The 16,009-nt window shown below is 35.0% G+C and overlaps 1 protein-coding gene across 1 annotated transcript; it reads left to right on the top strand.

The window, feature by feature from the left end:
* The first annotated feature begins 2,016 nt into the window (after positions 1 to 2,016).
* LOC136821347 (uncharacterized) lies at positions 2,017 to 14,971 on the top strand. Its single transcript, XM_067077585.1, has 7 exons — positions 2,017 to 2,274; positions 5,286 to 5,633; positions 7,148 to 7,450; positions 10,263 to 10,568; positions 11,335 to 11,484; positions 11,860 to 11,886; positions 13,747 to 14,971. Exons 1-7 carry the CDS (start codon positions 2,211 to 2,213, stop codon positions 14,130 to 14,132), a joined length of 1,584 nt encoding a protein of 527 aa, XP_066933686.1. The 5' UTR covers positions 2,017 to 2,210; the 3' UTR covers positions 14,133 to 14,971.
* The last annotated feature ends 1,038 nt before the right edge of the window (positions 14,972 to 16,009 follow it).

Here is a 16,009-nt window from a genome sequence, read left to right as displayed (position 1 = left end):
ACCCCCTAGGTCCCGAGATTAGAATATACCAAATACACCCCAAAATATACATATACCCCCTAGGTCCCGAAGGTCCCGAGGTCCCGAGATTAGAATATACCAAATACACCCCAAAATATACATATACCCCTAGGTCCCGAAGGTCCCGAGGTCCTGAGATTAGAATATACCAAATACATTTCATCTCGGGACCTCGGGACCTTTGGGACCAAGGGGATTATATGTATATTTTGGGGTGTATTTGGTACATTCTTATCTTGAGACCTCAGGACCTTCGGGACCTTGGACAAATGAATATTGTAGAGGGAATAGTGTTTCTACATTTACATTACATTTCTTATTTTTGCCAAATCAAAGTCTTTTGTTTAAATGAATTTTAGGGTGAGCAAGTAAATGCTTTTCTTGCTGTTCTGTAAAATTCAAAGTATCTGTGTCTTATAAAAACCCCAGACTGACCCCAAACCTAAGAATACCGTAAGAATATTCCAGGATGATTTTCCTGAAAAAGTTATGAATATTCATTATGAATTGAAAAAACACCATTCTTATAAAAAATTAATGTACAGATAAGTAAGCTTAAGATAAGTTCTCATCTGATGTCTGAAACATACACGTTTTTTTGTATAAGAACATCATTTTAAGCCTTCAGATGTTCTCAACTTTTTGAATTTTAAGCCTAAAAATGTTCTTAACATGTTCTTATTTTCACGATTTGATTAGTATTTTGTCCATTGTCTTAAGAAATTGGGTGTTTCAGACTCCGCGAATCCTAAAAATGTTCTTAGCTTGTTCTTTTGGTCGTCTAAGACTTATCTTCTCATATAGTTTTTCTTATAAAAAACGTGTAAGCCTAATTATAAATTAGCATACCATCTAATCTAAGGCATAGTTACCTAAAATTAATATAGTTTTAGAGTGAAGGGCTAATTACTTTTACTTTCAGAAGGCATTAGAAGGTAGTTTGTTTTTCTGAAAGAAAAGGGGAAATGTTGATTGAGAGGGACAAAGTGCACTTCTGAGGACGGTTGAGTGGCTGAAGCGATTTGGAATAACCCACACTTCTTACCCGCGAAATCGAAGACGGTGAAAGTGCTGATTTACCGTCGTCCTCAGCTGGTCAAGATCTTGTCAAATTAGAACCTTACCGTCTCCGTCGCAGAAAAACACACATACATTAACTCGGTAGTAGGTCTAGGCTGCCAGCGTTTCCTTAATTTGTTATAAGGGATGCGAAATTGCATAAAAAAGTCATATCTGGTTAGAAACTTTTTGAGATTAAATTGTTGACCCCATCAACATTTCAGTGAAAAAGGATATCATGTTGAACAAGGTTATAAATTTACTTTCCTTTTCAATTTTTGTAAAACGGTTGAACAAAAAGGAAAATTAGCTTGGCAAAAGTAAGCTTAGTGGTGAAGCGCTTTTCGAGTCTGACTTGCACGAGTTTATGTATGCGTGTTTTTCTCCGACGGAGACGGCAAGGTTCCAATTTATCTATATCCTGACTGACTTTTACCGTCCTCGAATTTAGCAGTTTTTTATTTGTTTTCGGTTTCGCATTTTTCGAATTCACGTGATAAATTTTATATTCAATCCAGCTTTTGTTTGAAAACCGCACGGGCCGCACGTATAAAATAAGTAGGTTCAAATGCTACAAAGGGAAATTTACCTTATATATAACCTTCGGTTTTATGCCATTATCACTGCGATCTTTACAGTAATGTTTAAAAATCGGGGAAATCGAAAGTCTATTTTTGTTAAAGGTGCTGTAAACGTTCTTAAAGTAACCCCTTTCTTTGGGTGAATAAAGCCCTAGTATGTACAATTTTAACACAAAACTTTTTTTTTAAGACAGTTGTTCAAAATCGGATTTTTTTGGAAATGTTTACTTTTAGCTCCCTCAATATCCCACCGCATCCCGCGTGAGCTCCCTCAAAATCGGAATTGGAATTATTCCGGATTGGAAAGGAGTAGAACTTTGAAATTTTCACAATATATTCGCTTTTTAGTTCTTCATCAGATAAAGGAAAAATCATGTCTTTAGACATCGTCGATTTTTCTTTATGACCAAAATTGAACATTTTTGAATCCGATTAAAGATCGCCGTGTATGCACAAAAACAGATATGCAGAGACTTTCAAACGTTGAGATATAAGAAGTTATCAAGTTGTATTCATCAAACGCGCCAATGAAACATTTAATCTCCAAGAATGTCTAATATGCACTTGCTATCTTCTTTGGTGGCTATTTTGACTTCAATTTCATTGACCTCAGGTAAGTTTAACTCCTATGATATTTTCATGCAAAAAATTTTAGCGAATACATGTGTAGTCTTAACATGTTCTTACTTTCGGCCATTTTCATAAGAAATTGGTTGTTTTAGAATCCTTAAAATGTTCATAACTTGTGAAACATAGTCTGTTGAGATTTGGACTGATAAATTGCAGTATAAATCTGATCATCGAGTAACTATAATTTTTTAATAGACCTTACCGGAGTTTTTGATTTTTCTAAAAAAGCGATGCATTGTGGGATTGTTTCGAGTGTATTACAATAGAGATCTCCTAGAAATTCCTTAATTGAATTCTATTGTAATACACTCGAAACAATCTCACAAAATGCATCGCTTTTTAAATATTTCCCGTTTTCCAAAAGGGAAATATTTGTTAAAACGGGCTTTCTCCGTCATAATAATTTCCCGTGTCAAAACGCCTTCCGTACGCCCTGACTGACGCCCGTTTTTAATTTCACAGCGAAAAATGCATCCAGTGAAATATAAATAATGTATCATGATTCAAGTCGACTGATAAACTATATATATAATATATGTTACAACTTCCTTACGGATTCTCAAGCCCGGTTATAATAAAACTATTACATGTTAGTAGCAGACCCGACTGGCAATTGTTATGTAGCAGGTTGAAACATGAGTTTTTGCTAGAAAGATGCAGTTTGTTTTGTTTTCAAGTTAAATCTTTAAAATAAATCAAACTGTGTGGGTTTCTTTACTTTCAAACAACCTACCAATAGTTTTGGAACACTCCATAATAAAGGAAGATGGCTGTTCTTGTGGATTGACTTTCTGGTTACCCCATATAAACACGATTCGATGTGACATGAAAGTGAAGAGACTTGTTGGTTTTTTGATTTGTTGGTTTTTGTTTGATTTCTTGACTCATATATCTCATGGCAAATGGGATAGCAAATGACTTTTCATGTATTGCTTGGCTCTACATATGATGAGGCCCCCCCAGCGGTTTGCGTGATGGCGTGATTGGGACTTTTTTCTTGCGTGATGGCGTGATAAGAGATTTTTTTTGGCGTGATGGCGTGATCAAGATTGTGGCGTGATGCGTGATAGGGCAAAAAATTGAGGCGTGATGCGTGATTTGGGCTTTTTTTCGCTATTTTTTGCGTGATGACAAATTTTAGCGATTTTCGTGATGCGTGATGGAGAAAATTTTTTTGCGTGATGGCGTGATAAGGGGTGCCGCTGGGGGGGCCTCTATGATACCTCTAACTTTGAGCACCTCCAGAATGTTGAAAAAAGCATTTTATGAGATAAGTTTCAATTATAATTTTCATGGAAATTTTTAATCGACAGATTTGACTTGGCGTCAGTTTTGTTTGGTTGATAAATCTTTAGCTTTACCATGACCGTGGGATGATTTTCAATAAACTTTTATTGTTATACACAGTCACTCTACACATGATGACTCCAGTCATGATTGGTATCAGAATGTTGGAAAAAAAACATTTTACGAGAAATTGTCGTAGAAATTATATTGACTTATTTTTACAATTTTGGTGGTGTGAGTTTTGTTGGTTGATAATGTTTACACCGTGGGATCCTGTTAGGGTATCTTGATTGGTGTTTGTTGGAATTGATTACCAAAAAAAGAGAACCTTTTTTTGATAAATACTTTATTTTTTTTCATGAACCGTATGGACATCTTTCTCTAGTCTTGTAAACCAATGCAGTGTCTGTTTTCAAATCTTGAATTCTCTATACCTACTGAACTGAATTGAAGCTCTGACTAGCTCTGTTTAAAGCTATTTAGATGCTTTAAAACTTTGAGGCATATTTTTTTTTTGTTGCTATTAAAGATAAATTTTTACTTTGTCGTAATGTAAATTTATTGTAAAGTTTTAGTTTTTGAGTTTAGTTCATCTGCAGTAGTATTTTTTCAGTAATCCTTAAATCTTGTGAATAAAGTAACATTTAACCAGACTTATTGCCCTCATTATATTCAAATGTATTTTTTTTAGGACTGATAAGTACATATTTTTAAACACCAAAACAAAGCAAACAACATGCCAGTTCTTTCTGGACAAATATATATGTATACTCATTATGTGTGCTTTGATTTCTATTTTAATCAACCCTCTCAACTGCTGATCTTTCAACTATCATTTAGGAGTATAGAATGGGCTTTCATAGTACCATTTTCTCTAAGTATTTTTTACCACTTTCGTGGATTAAAATATTATTTTCTCACGATAAAAGCTCTTGCTAATAAAACGCTAAGATTTTTGAAAATGACTTTTGAAAAAACAATCCAAGGTAACTTTAATCAGGCACACAAAATGTTTGGAGAGACTGCGGGTAAGCAGTGTGCTACTAACACACTTTTTTCAATATGTTGGACAAAAGTTCGTTGTGTTAATATTTGGAAAGAAAATGATCTAGATTATTTTTTACACAAAGGAGACCCAGTTTTATAAAAATACTGGAATTAAAAGATTTTTGTTAAATGATGAGCTTCCTCGGATTATTTTTGAAAATAATTACTTTGATATCACTGTCATTGGACAAGTTGATTTTTCTGTTGAAATACTTTCTGACAAAGATGACATTATTGATAAAAACTACCTTGTTATTGAAGGCAATAGACGATATCGGATTTAGATAAATGCAATGCATTCTGGCTTCTAGGGACTCTCAAAGGAATTATAATCTATTATAATTAATCTATTATAATTCCTTTGAGAGTCCCTAGAAACCAGAATGCATTGCATTTATCTAAATCCGATATCGTCTATTACATCTCGATTTTAAAAGAAAAAAAACCCTTAAAACATTCAAAATTGTATTTGTTTGATTCTCATAGTCGTAAACAAGAACTTGGAGGAACCTTTAGAACCACGTAACTTGTAACTCTCACCTTTCTTTTACTAAGGCTATCCCTTTTTTATATATGTCAATGATGACCTTCATTTTTAAGGAAATATTTAGTCGCAATTTTGCGATTCTTGTTTATATTTACATGAAGTCCATTTTTTAGGAGTTGAAATCAAGACGGTATCCCCCGAAGTATACCAAGTTGGAAAATCAGCAATTCTGGTCTGGAATATAACTTACACAAAAGCAGAAGTTTACAAACATTCATTTCTGAACTTGAGTTTCAATGATACTCATTGTGTACATGTTGGCCCTAACAATAAAAAAGCCATTGAGTTGTTATGGGAACAAGGAATAAGTGTACTCTTTGACACGAATAGTGTGGTTGTTCGAGTCCACAAGCTGAACTATGGAGACGTGTTAAATTGCTCTGTTGAGGCTTTTGGCCAGACCGCGTCTTTCAAGAACATCAGTCTCACAAGAAAGACTATCTTACTTCAAAATGTGAAAGGTACTTACTTGAATTAAGTGCAGAACCCCATGGGAATCTTTGCACACTTGAATTGCTCTGTTGAGGCTTTTGGCCAGACAGCGTCTTTCAAGAACATCAGTCTCACAAAAAAGACTATCTTACTTCAAAATGTGAAAGGTATTAACTTGAATTAAGTGCAGAATCCCATGGGGATCTTTGCACACTTGAATTGCTCTGTTGAGGCTTTTGGCCAGACAGCGTCTTTCAAGAACATCAGTCTCACAAAAAAGACTATCTTACTTCAAAATGTGAAAGGTATTAACTTGAATTAAGTGCAGAATCCCATGGGGATCTTTGCACACTTGAATTGCTCTGTTGAGGCTTTTGGCCAGACAGCGTCTTTCAAGAACATCAGTCTCACAAAAAAGACTATCTTACTTCAAAATGTGAAAGGTACTAACTTGAATTAAGTGCAGAATCCCATGGGGATATTTGCACACTTGAATTGCTCTGTTGAGGCTTTTGGCCAGACAGCGTCTTTCAAGAATATCAGTCTCACAAGAAAGACTATCTTACTTCAAAATGTGAAAGGTACTAACTTGAATTAAGTGCAGAATCCCATGGGGATCTTTGCACACTTGAATTGCTCTGTTGAGGCTTTTGGTCAGACAGCGTCTTTCAAGAATATCAGTCTCACAAGAAAGACTATCTTCCTTCAAAATGTGAAAGGTACTAACTTGAATTAAGTGCAGAATCCCATGGGGATCTTTGCACACTTCTTAGAGCCAAACTCTTTCCACTTTTCTCTGTTACGGGCACGGCGCTCAGCAGTAGGAAGTGGGATCCCTGTGTCTTCTTGGATTAGATCGCTCCATCTTTTAGGGGGACGTCCACGAGATATGAAGACTTCACACTCATGCGCGTGCCACAGATAGAAGGGATGATGCATAATGTACTTGACCTGAAACCTCTTAAGCAATTAACAGAAAATTCCCCCCTTTGAGGCCGGGATTCAGTCAACTCTTCCCACATTCCTTTACCACCCTCTCGTCACGTCAGGATCAGTAAATCATGGCACTATTTGATTAAACCACAGATATATTTTTTGGTGCAAGAAAATTCTGTTTGCCTGCTTACTTAAAACCACAGATTCCTTCACACACTAGATAGATTAACTGCTCACAGTGTCCAGTTTTGAAGTCGACTAGTCTACCATGTTGTTTTTCTATATTACATTAGATTTTCGAACGTTCGAATTTCAAAACATTCGAAAAGCCCTATTGACGACAAGAATTGAAAACAACAAGGCGCTTTAGTCAGCTTTTAAATTGGACACGCTTTCTTTTATATGGGAAGCCCGATCCAGTCACTTAGTTAGAGACTAGTGGATTAAACCACCATTTGTTAAACCTTGAAAATAAACGTATCCCGTATAAGTGTTTCATATAACTTTCTTTAACAACTTGAACAAGCTCTGATATCATTGGAGCACTTTCTGCAGATAGAAGAAAATAGACTTGTACTGTATTACTATTTTAATATTTATATTTAAGGTGGAGTAACGAACTGCGGCAGTAGGGTGGTTCAAAAGGTTTACCAGATCCAAGAAGATAGATTTTCTACACATATCTCATTAACTTTATGTGGAAACCCAACACCTTCATTAAAATACACTTGGGCTGAAGAGAGCAATGGTTTAGCAAGGATCAATCATGATTTTGAAGATGCAAAGACAAGAAAATATCGATATAGTATCGATTTGTATAACATTACTCGAAAACATTGTGGAAGTGAGATCCATTTTAAAGCTTTCGGATTCAAAAGATGGATGGCCTCCTCCAGATTGATGGTCAAATGTGAGTATTCTGCATCACTGCAATGTCTTTTCATCACTACAATGTCTTATGCATCACTGCAATGTCTTATGCATCACTACAATGTCTTATGCATCACCCAACGGTCGATTGGTTGCAAGTGACGTATTGACGGGTTTTACGTCACTTACAACCAATCAACTATTTGGTCCGCGATATAATGTCAGAATTCATGATATGCGCATCACTGCAATGTCTTCTGCATCATCCAACAGGTGATGACTGATTGGTTGTAAGTGACGTAAAATAAGTCAATACGTCACTTGCAACCAATCAGCTATTGGGTCTATGATGTAATGTTAGAAGACATTGCACCGGTGCATATTATGAATTTTACTGTACGTAATGGTCGAAACTCTATCGCATAATTATTACTATTTTTTCGGATTCGATTCGTTCGATTGATAGAGATCGAACACGATTGAAAACAAAAACAGCAATCGAGCCCATAGAATCAGATAGAATTTCATTTTTAAAGATTTCTAAAACTATTCGATACAGTTTCGATTGCGATTGATTGCAATCAGTTTGGTCCGATTGATACAAAATTGAAAATTCTGCTTACATTATTTTATAAGAATATCTTTATAAGAACAAGAAGGCTAAAAAAATGTCAAAGTATAAAGAAAAAAGCAGAGCCGTGAAAAGGCTGAGTTATACCTTAAGAGATGTCAGAAAGAAAAGACACTGAGATCGCTCTACTTATGTATCAAGCACTGTAAAAGACTGAAGGATTACTTACCTTAAGGGGTGTAATTTTTGCAATAACTGATTTTCGTGGAACTTACATTCGTGTTGCGAGGGCTGGAGATTTTTCGCGCTTGACACCCACTTTTTGTTGAAATTCTTTCCTAGGAGTTACAAGAATTTATAGTAAAAATTGCATCTCACGGAACTAATTTTCACATTAGACACCCAAAAACGCGAAAATTTGTTTCGCGAAAATAAGTTCCGCGAAAAATAGGTGAGTAAAATAAGGACCGAATAAATAGAAATAAGATATAAAAATTTAAAATACCCCAATTTTAGCCTATTAATAAGAACATGATAAGAACAATTTTAGGCTCAAAATGCAAAAAAGAAAGAAGATGGGCGTGGGGGTGGGCGATCAGGCCTGGGCCTGACCACATTTTTTCAGAGCAAAAAGAAGATTTACTTAATAAGCCTAATTCTGTTGAGAAACCTTAAATCAGACCTATTTTAGGCGATCTAGAAGGGCTAAAATTTGTACAATTTTTCACTTGGCGCCAACTAATAGCTCCTTCTTAGTCCCCATATGATGGCCCTATCCACTTTCAAAGTGGAGTCGTGGCCCCAGCGCTATGAAAACGCGATTGCAGATTATGTCACGGGACAGTTAAAAATGTTGAAAATTTTAACACAAATACGTGGTAATCAGGCTACAAGCTGGAACAGAGGCTAATTGTTGTCCTTGTTTTTGACCAAAAACTGATCACTCGTTTACATGTTTTTTACAAAATAATCCAAGGATTCTGAAGCCTTTATTATATTCTATATTCTTAGCTTTTTTAGTTTTAAGGTCAAAAATTGTTCTTATTTTCCCCAATTTTTGAGTATTTTTGCCCATTTTCCTAAGAAATAAAATGTTTTCGAGTCCACATAGTCATGTTCTTAACTTGTTCTTGGCATGGAGGTATAAAGAAACAGGAGAAGTATGCTATTGTAACCATGCTCGCCCTACGATTAAAAGAATTACGAGGTATGCATGCTCATAATCTCATACATCGTGCATTTTTAATGAGCTCTTTTGTTGATAGGTTAAATCTTATTGGCTAACTTAAGTGTTGGAAATAAGATGAGGCGAGATTCATTGTTTCTGACATTGGTGTAAGAAAATATTTGGACTAAAAAAGGGCCTGTAAACTTTGCAATCCTTCATCAAATGACAAGATTTTTCTATCAACATTTTCTTCAAGGTGAACCCTATTGCTTAATACTTTCCTCCAAAATTCTCCAGCGACTTTTTGTCTACAAATTGGGTCTGAAATTGTGTGTGCTTATAAAGAACTTTTTATTTTCTGGCTAGAGAAAATATCTTTTCAAAACAAAATTTAATGGATGCCAAAATTGAACGCAAACTTATTTCGTGGAGCTAAATTTCATTTTATTCTCGTATATTAGAAGGCTAGAAATCTTCGATGCTGATAGTAAGGATGTTCAGAACAGACTTGAGTTCTACTAAAAAGTCGTATTTCGTCGGGCGAGCCTAAAATTTCTTTTGATTTATTACATAAAAGAAATCAAAAGACTTTAACGACCAATTACCGACAAATTCATATCCTGTCTTTCTTTATACCTCTACAGGGTGTCCCTAATTAAAGTATCGAGTTTGAACGTGTGTGTTATCGCTAAAATATAAGAACGTTCTCCATCACACAGGCTTATTACAAAAGGTAGTTACAACGTATAAATTAATCGTAATGACAAAGAAAAAAGAGGGAGAGCTTAAAATACAATTTTGCGAATACACACATAAAACTTTCTACTCATAGTTGTGTTTCGACTCGATACTTTAATTAGGGACACCCTGTATGTTCTTGGCATTTTGGCCATCGAATCCTTAAGTTCTTAAATAGTTTGTTCTTATTTTGCTATTGGGAAATGAGATATTTATGAACTAGCTATACAAACTCTCATGCAAAGATTTCCTTCGATTTTGTGAGTATTTTTGGGTATTAGTCCACAAAGCCTTAAAATGTTCTGAACTTGTTCTTAATATTTTGGCCATCGAATCCTTATGCTCTTATAAAAACGTGTATTCACTAACCTTTAGATAAAGCATCAAAAGTGAAGAAAAATTTCACCATTGTCAAATTATCGACATTTTCCGGCACCTGTTGTACCATCTTCAAATTACCAGCACCTGAAACACAGTGTAAACAGACCTTTAACATTTTCGCATACGATGTCAATAAAACCTTAATCATGACAAAGCTGTATCATGAGGAGAATCAACTGACAAATTGTAATGATAAGGCCTTGTTTAGACGGATCAAATTTGCAAGGATACAAGCAGTTACTTGGGATGGCCAGCTTGGTGAGATGTCTCAATTCTTTCAAACAACAGACGAAAGACAAGGTAGTTTTAAGACTTCGATAGATACACCGTTTTTTTTATAAGAACATTCAAAATTTTTAAAGCCTTCGGATGTTCGTATGTTTTGAGTATTCAGCCTTTAAATGTTCTTAAAATGTTCTTATTTTCTTCATTTTTTGAGAATTTTTGTCCATTTCCCTCAGAAATTGGGTGTTTTAGAGTTCGCGAAGCCCTAAAATGTTCTTAATTTGTTCTTAATATTTTGGCCATCGAAGCCTTATGTTCTTATGTAGTTTGTTCTTATAAAAAACGTGTAGATTCATATCTTATTAGTTTTGCTTAATATTTTTATACATTTGACTCCATCTAATTCGATTTTCAAGCAAATAACAACCAATATTCTTCGAATAAGAGAAATATTCGAATTACGAAAAGGATTTTATGTGATTTTGTTTGCGTGAATGCATCGACCTCTAACGGGAATGCGTGAATGGGCTTTTTCATTTGCGTGAATGTGTGAAAATTAAAAAAAAACTGCGTGAAGCCGTGAATTGGAAAATGTTGCGTGAAAAGAAATTGTGTGAATTTTGAAAATTTTGAAATTCGAAAAAAATTGCGTCATTGCGTGAATTGAAAGTTCGCTAGGGGACCTCGTCGAATGGGAAAGTAGATCTAACGCTCTCTCCGATTTGGGGTTTCCCTTTTGAAAAAAAAATCGATCAAAGATTTTAGTTTGTTGGGATTGAGACTACCTTCAGACACCCAGTGTTTATCAACAATGAATGAATTTTTTTAATCTTGTTTGCAGTGGCTGAAGTACCAAAACACGAAGAAACAAAGGCGACGAAGATAAAAAAACCTCTATTTTCGCACACAGTTATAATAATCCTCGTTGTCATGGGAGCATTACTTGTTGTCATAACTTTGACCGCCATTTTGGTTTCCAAAAATTGTCACGGTAAGTTACGGCAGTTTTTTGAGGAGCATATAAAAGCATTGGCGGTCTGATTAGAAAACCAAACGCTACTTAAAACACAATGCTAATTTTTTTCTAAAGGCCCGGCTGTAATTTTCAGGCTTTTTGACTGTTTCTATTTTCTAAATCTTCGAAAACAGAAAGATTTGAATTATAGAGAGTATTTTACGAGGGTTTCTCCCTGACGAGAGCTGAGAATAAGTTCGAATTATAGAAAGATTTGAAAAATATAGGTTCGATTCAGCGATTAGAAGCGAGTTTTTAAGCATGAGTGAGTAAGAGAGAAAGAGAACCTTTATTGTCTAGGATTGAAAAAGGATTCCGAAAAAGTTTACCAATTCTTTCTTAATTTTTTAGGAAAGAAAAATGCAAGAGAAAATGAAGGTAAAAAAAGTTGTTTTCCAACTGAAGCGAACTCTCGACCAAAAAACATAAAGTTCCTTTAAGGGCTCTGACCATAGTGGATTTTTAATATTTGCCACGTACAAAATATAAATTTCTACTTGATGTAGCATACAAAACTGTGGCATGTTATACATTTTCTGTTAGGTCAATTATCCTTGAGTCTGAAAATTTGAGAATCGCAATGAAAAAGATTGATGAAGAAGAAAATGAAGACTTTTGCGAAGAGTACTTAGCTTATTTTCGGCGAAGAAAAAACATTTTGAATAATTTTTTTGCGGTAGATGGTTGTATCTTTAACCGAACTTAAAATAGATTTTCGGAAAATTTTTCTAAAAGCTTATTTGTCTCAAAATCTTGAAAATTGTGCTTTTTGACCAATTTTTCATCCCAATTTGTCATAGAAAAACAGCCATAACTTTTGAAATTTGTTAAAAGTGGAACTTTTATGTTCAAATAATAAAATTTTTCGACTATGGTCAGAGCGATTAAAAAACGAATATTTTTTTAGACTTACAATAGATAATCATTCAGATGGTTCGAGATCTTTGGCCTGTAATCGCACGACGGGTTATTTTTTCTTATTTCGCACGCCCTCAAAGAGAGCAATTAATCGTTAATTGCATCCTGTAGAGAGCAATTAATCGTTAATCACACTCTTCAATGCTGCGCCAATGTTTACAATAATGATTTTAATGTTTTTTCTTATTTTTTTTTGCATCGAACGTTTTAATTGCATTCGAAATTCATTTTTTGAGAACGAAAATCAATAAACAACAATAAAAGAAAGACACAGAGAGAAGAGAAAAATATAAAACTCTCAGTGTAATTTCTGTAATTTACTTTCCTAACTGGGAAAAAGTAGTACAATTCGAAAATTGCACTCGTTATCATGTGATTACATATACTAATTTCTTTCCAAGTCGAAAAATTATAATATGTCTGAAAATTGGGCTCTGAAACGGTTCTTGCGCTTGAATCAGTAGCGTGGTGGGTCGACTAAAGCTGGGGGAGAGTTTTTATGTAGTGTTTATTTATTTGTCTATAACAAGACTAGCGACCACACTCATAGAAAAAAATCTAAACTAAGGAGGTGGTCGCAAAATTGTTAAGTTACAAGAAATAAATACACAGAAATTTTTATAAAAATAAGTGCCTATGTTAATGTAAGATATAAATGAATCTACGGCTAGAATAGGTAATTTGATAAAAATAATTAGAAATATTGCGAGCAGAGCAGAGCAGAATTGTATTGTTTTTTTGCTTAATGTGAACACTACTTGAATATCTTAAGATAATAGTTAGACAAAATCATTTAGAGGTTTGAGATGGAATCTATCAACAAGCGAAAAATCTCAAACCATTTGATCATCTCTTTCAGAGTATGAACATGAAGAAGAGAATGTTATACTGTAAAGTTGGTCTAATATCGACATCCCTCTTCTAATTTGGACATCCTTCTTTAGAGATAGGAATAATAGGATGGTTCCAGTCGCTTAAGTAGACTACACATCTTTGCTTAACAATCAGAGAGGAAAAAATCTTGCGAGCATCACCAGCATTTCCCAGCTCTTTATTATTCCTGACTAACTCTAAAGAAGGGTGTCGGAATTAGATGAAGAATGTCGCCATTAGACAAACTTACGTTACTTACGTAATACTGTTAGGCCAAAAACGACCAAACCCCTGTAGTAGTGCCATAATTTCAACTCAAACCCCTACCTTAAAGGAACTAATTTTCGCGGTGCAAGGGTACTAATTTTTAAACTAACTTGTTTTTCGAAAATTACTTCCCGCAAAAATAAGTTCAGTAAACAACTCTTTGATTTCTTTTGACAACAGGAAACCAAAGGACTGCCACCATGAGCTACACGGAACTTAACACAGACGCGTTCACTTCAGGAGAAGAACTTGCCTATCAAGGTCTCATCCAAAGCGAGCACAGTTACGAGTATCCAGACTTGGATAAAAATCCGATACTCAAAAAACCCGCCGACTACGAAATCATGAACAGCGCAAGGAGAAGATCATCGGGGAAATCGAAATACAAAGTTCCGCGATTCCACGACCGGGTTTATAGCAAACCGGAGCTTCCGAAGCAGAAAGCTATGATGGATGAAATCCAGATGAAGGGACGCCTTATAAGGAGAGTGAAAACGAAATGTATGAACCTTCAGATTATGGAAGTTGCCCCTCTTCTAACGAAACAACAGATTGCGCTGAACTGATTGAGCATGCAATTTAATGACCTTTGAGAACTAAGACCATGTTCGCACGTGACGGTTCTGTTTCGCTCCGAAACGAAATGAAGCCATTATATTGGTTAGAAGTGACGTAACACTTGAATGCAACCAAAAGAATGGCTTCTTTTTGTCTCGAAGCGAAACGGAACCGTAGCGTGTGAACATGGTCTAAGAAAAAAGTCATAGAGACTTAAAAAGCATAAAGCTTTTTATTTTAGTTTTATTTCAAAGACTCTGTCTAAACTTTCAAGTTTTTTGAACAGCACTTGTTGGTTGATTTAACTTAATTACATTATACTTCCAAAATTTGACCAATCAAATTGATCTGAAAGTTGAGGAATCTTTTCAAAACATAAAACAGCGTAAAAACTGTAAAAGACTGAATTGAATACCAAGCAATGAAAGCGCCATCAAGCTATTTGTCGTTATTTTTTGCCGACGAGTCTTACAGCGATAAGGTGACGGCAGCCTACGATATGACATTTTATTATCTACATGGGTCACGTCAAAATTTTGGTCCCCTCACTTCAAACGGCTCGACAAGCAGAAAAAGTGCAAAATCGTGAAAATATTGTCTCCCAAAACTGCCATTCGCGAAGTTAAGTACCCGCAAAATCTTAAAATTTCAAGGATGAGCTCAACCGCGAAATTTAATCCCCGCAAAAATTAATCCAATTATCCAATTATCTAATCTTCACCTTACTTATCGTAAATGTTTTCAAAGAAATAGTGACGAATTTTTTACCGACAATTTTCTTTTACAAAAAAAATTTAGTCAAATCCTCCGTCCCTTATGAGTCGTGACTTTTCAACAACAGCACATAATATCGAAATCAGATTTGCTTTCAGTTTTGTTTTATAGACCAGTGAAATATGTTTCTATAAAATATATAGTAAATAAATAGATAAATAATATTAGATGTTTTTGTTGTTCATTTCAAGGCTTTAAAGTTCACAACATAAAATTATAAAATATTCACAAATCCCCCTTTTACTTTTATTAATATCACAGTATGTGAGTGCAGAATAATTGATTTGTAAGCTTTTCGAGCCTTATAAGGAGAGATTACGTAATAAATTCACCATATATGGGCATACACGAATTCTTAGTAATTGCTTATCAAAAAATAATCTGACTCATTTTCAAGAACCACCCTCATTTATAAGAACCCGATTTATAAGAGCACTTAGAGTGAAACTTTCAACTTCTAAACTCCGATTTAGAGCAGATTTGTTAATTTCAAACACCCTTGTCTTACAGCCCCGGCCGAACTCTTTTCCTCAATGGGGATAAAAATTCCGATTTATGGCTAACTTTGATTGTTCAATTGTTTTACAAGTTTGTTTTGGACACGTGATTTTAATTGTTCTCTTTAATGACACGTGGTTCGCGCAATTTTTACATTTTACTACTTTAATGCTCCTTTAACAAATCTCGCAGTAGGGATGACTTTGGAGCGCAATTTTTAAACATTGAATTTCGAGTGGGGATAAAATCAAAGTAAATTCCCCAGTGGAGCTGAAATTCCCACCGGGACGAAATTTTCGCTAAATTTTCCAGCGGGTCTGTGACACAGGGGTGTTTTCAAGAAAGCCAAAAAGAACATTACAATATACAATATACAATGCCTGATTTCCGCTTGATTTACCTCCGTATATAAGAGTCTTGATGATTTTTTCGTCTGGTGATGCATCATGGGCAAGTGATTCATGCCATAGGTATCGGTGTAAACACCAGTGAGATTGATCAAGCTTGATTGTGTTATACATCTTCTGGATGTCAGTGTGGAATGCAAATCTATGTCCCCTCCACCGAAGGAAGATTTCAAGAAGTTTATTCATACCATTTTGTCCTTTGGGTA

Source organism: Clytia hemisphaerica, unplaced genomic scaffold (assembly GCF_902728285.1).
Source record: "Clytia hemisphaerica strain Z4C2 unplaced genomic scaffold, Clytia hemisphaerica genome assembly, whole genome shotgun sequence".
NCBI lineage: Eukaryota > Metazoa > Cnidaria > Hydrozoa > Leptothecata > Clytiidae > Clytia > Clytia hemisphaerica.
Note: the sequence above shows the minus strand (reverse complement) of the source record. Positions and strands in the feature narration are given on the sequence as shown.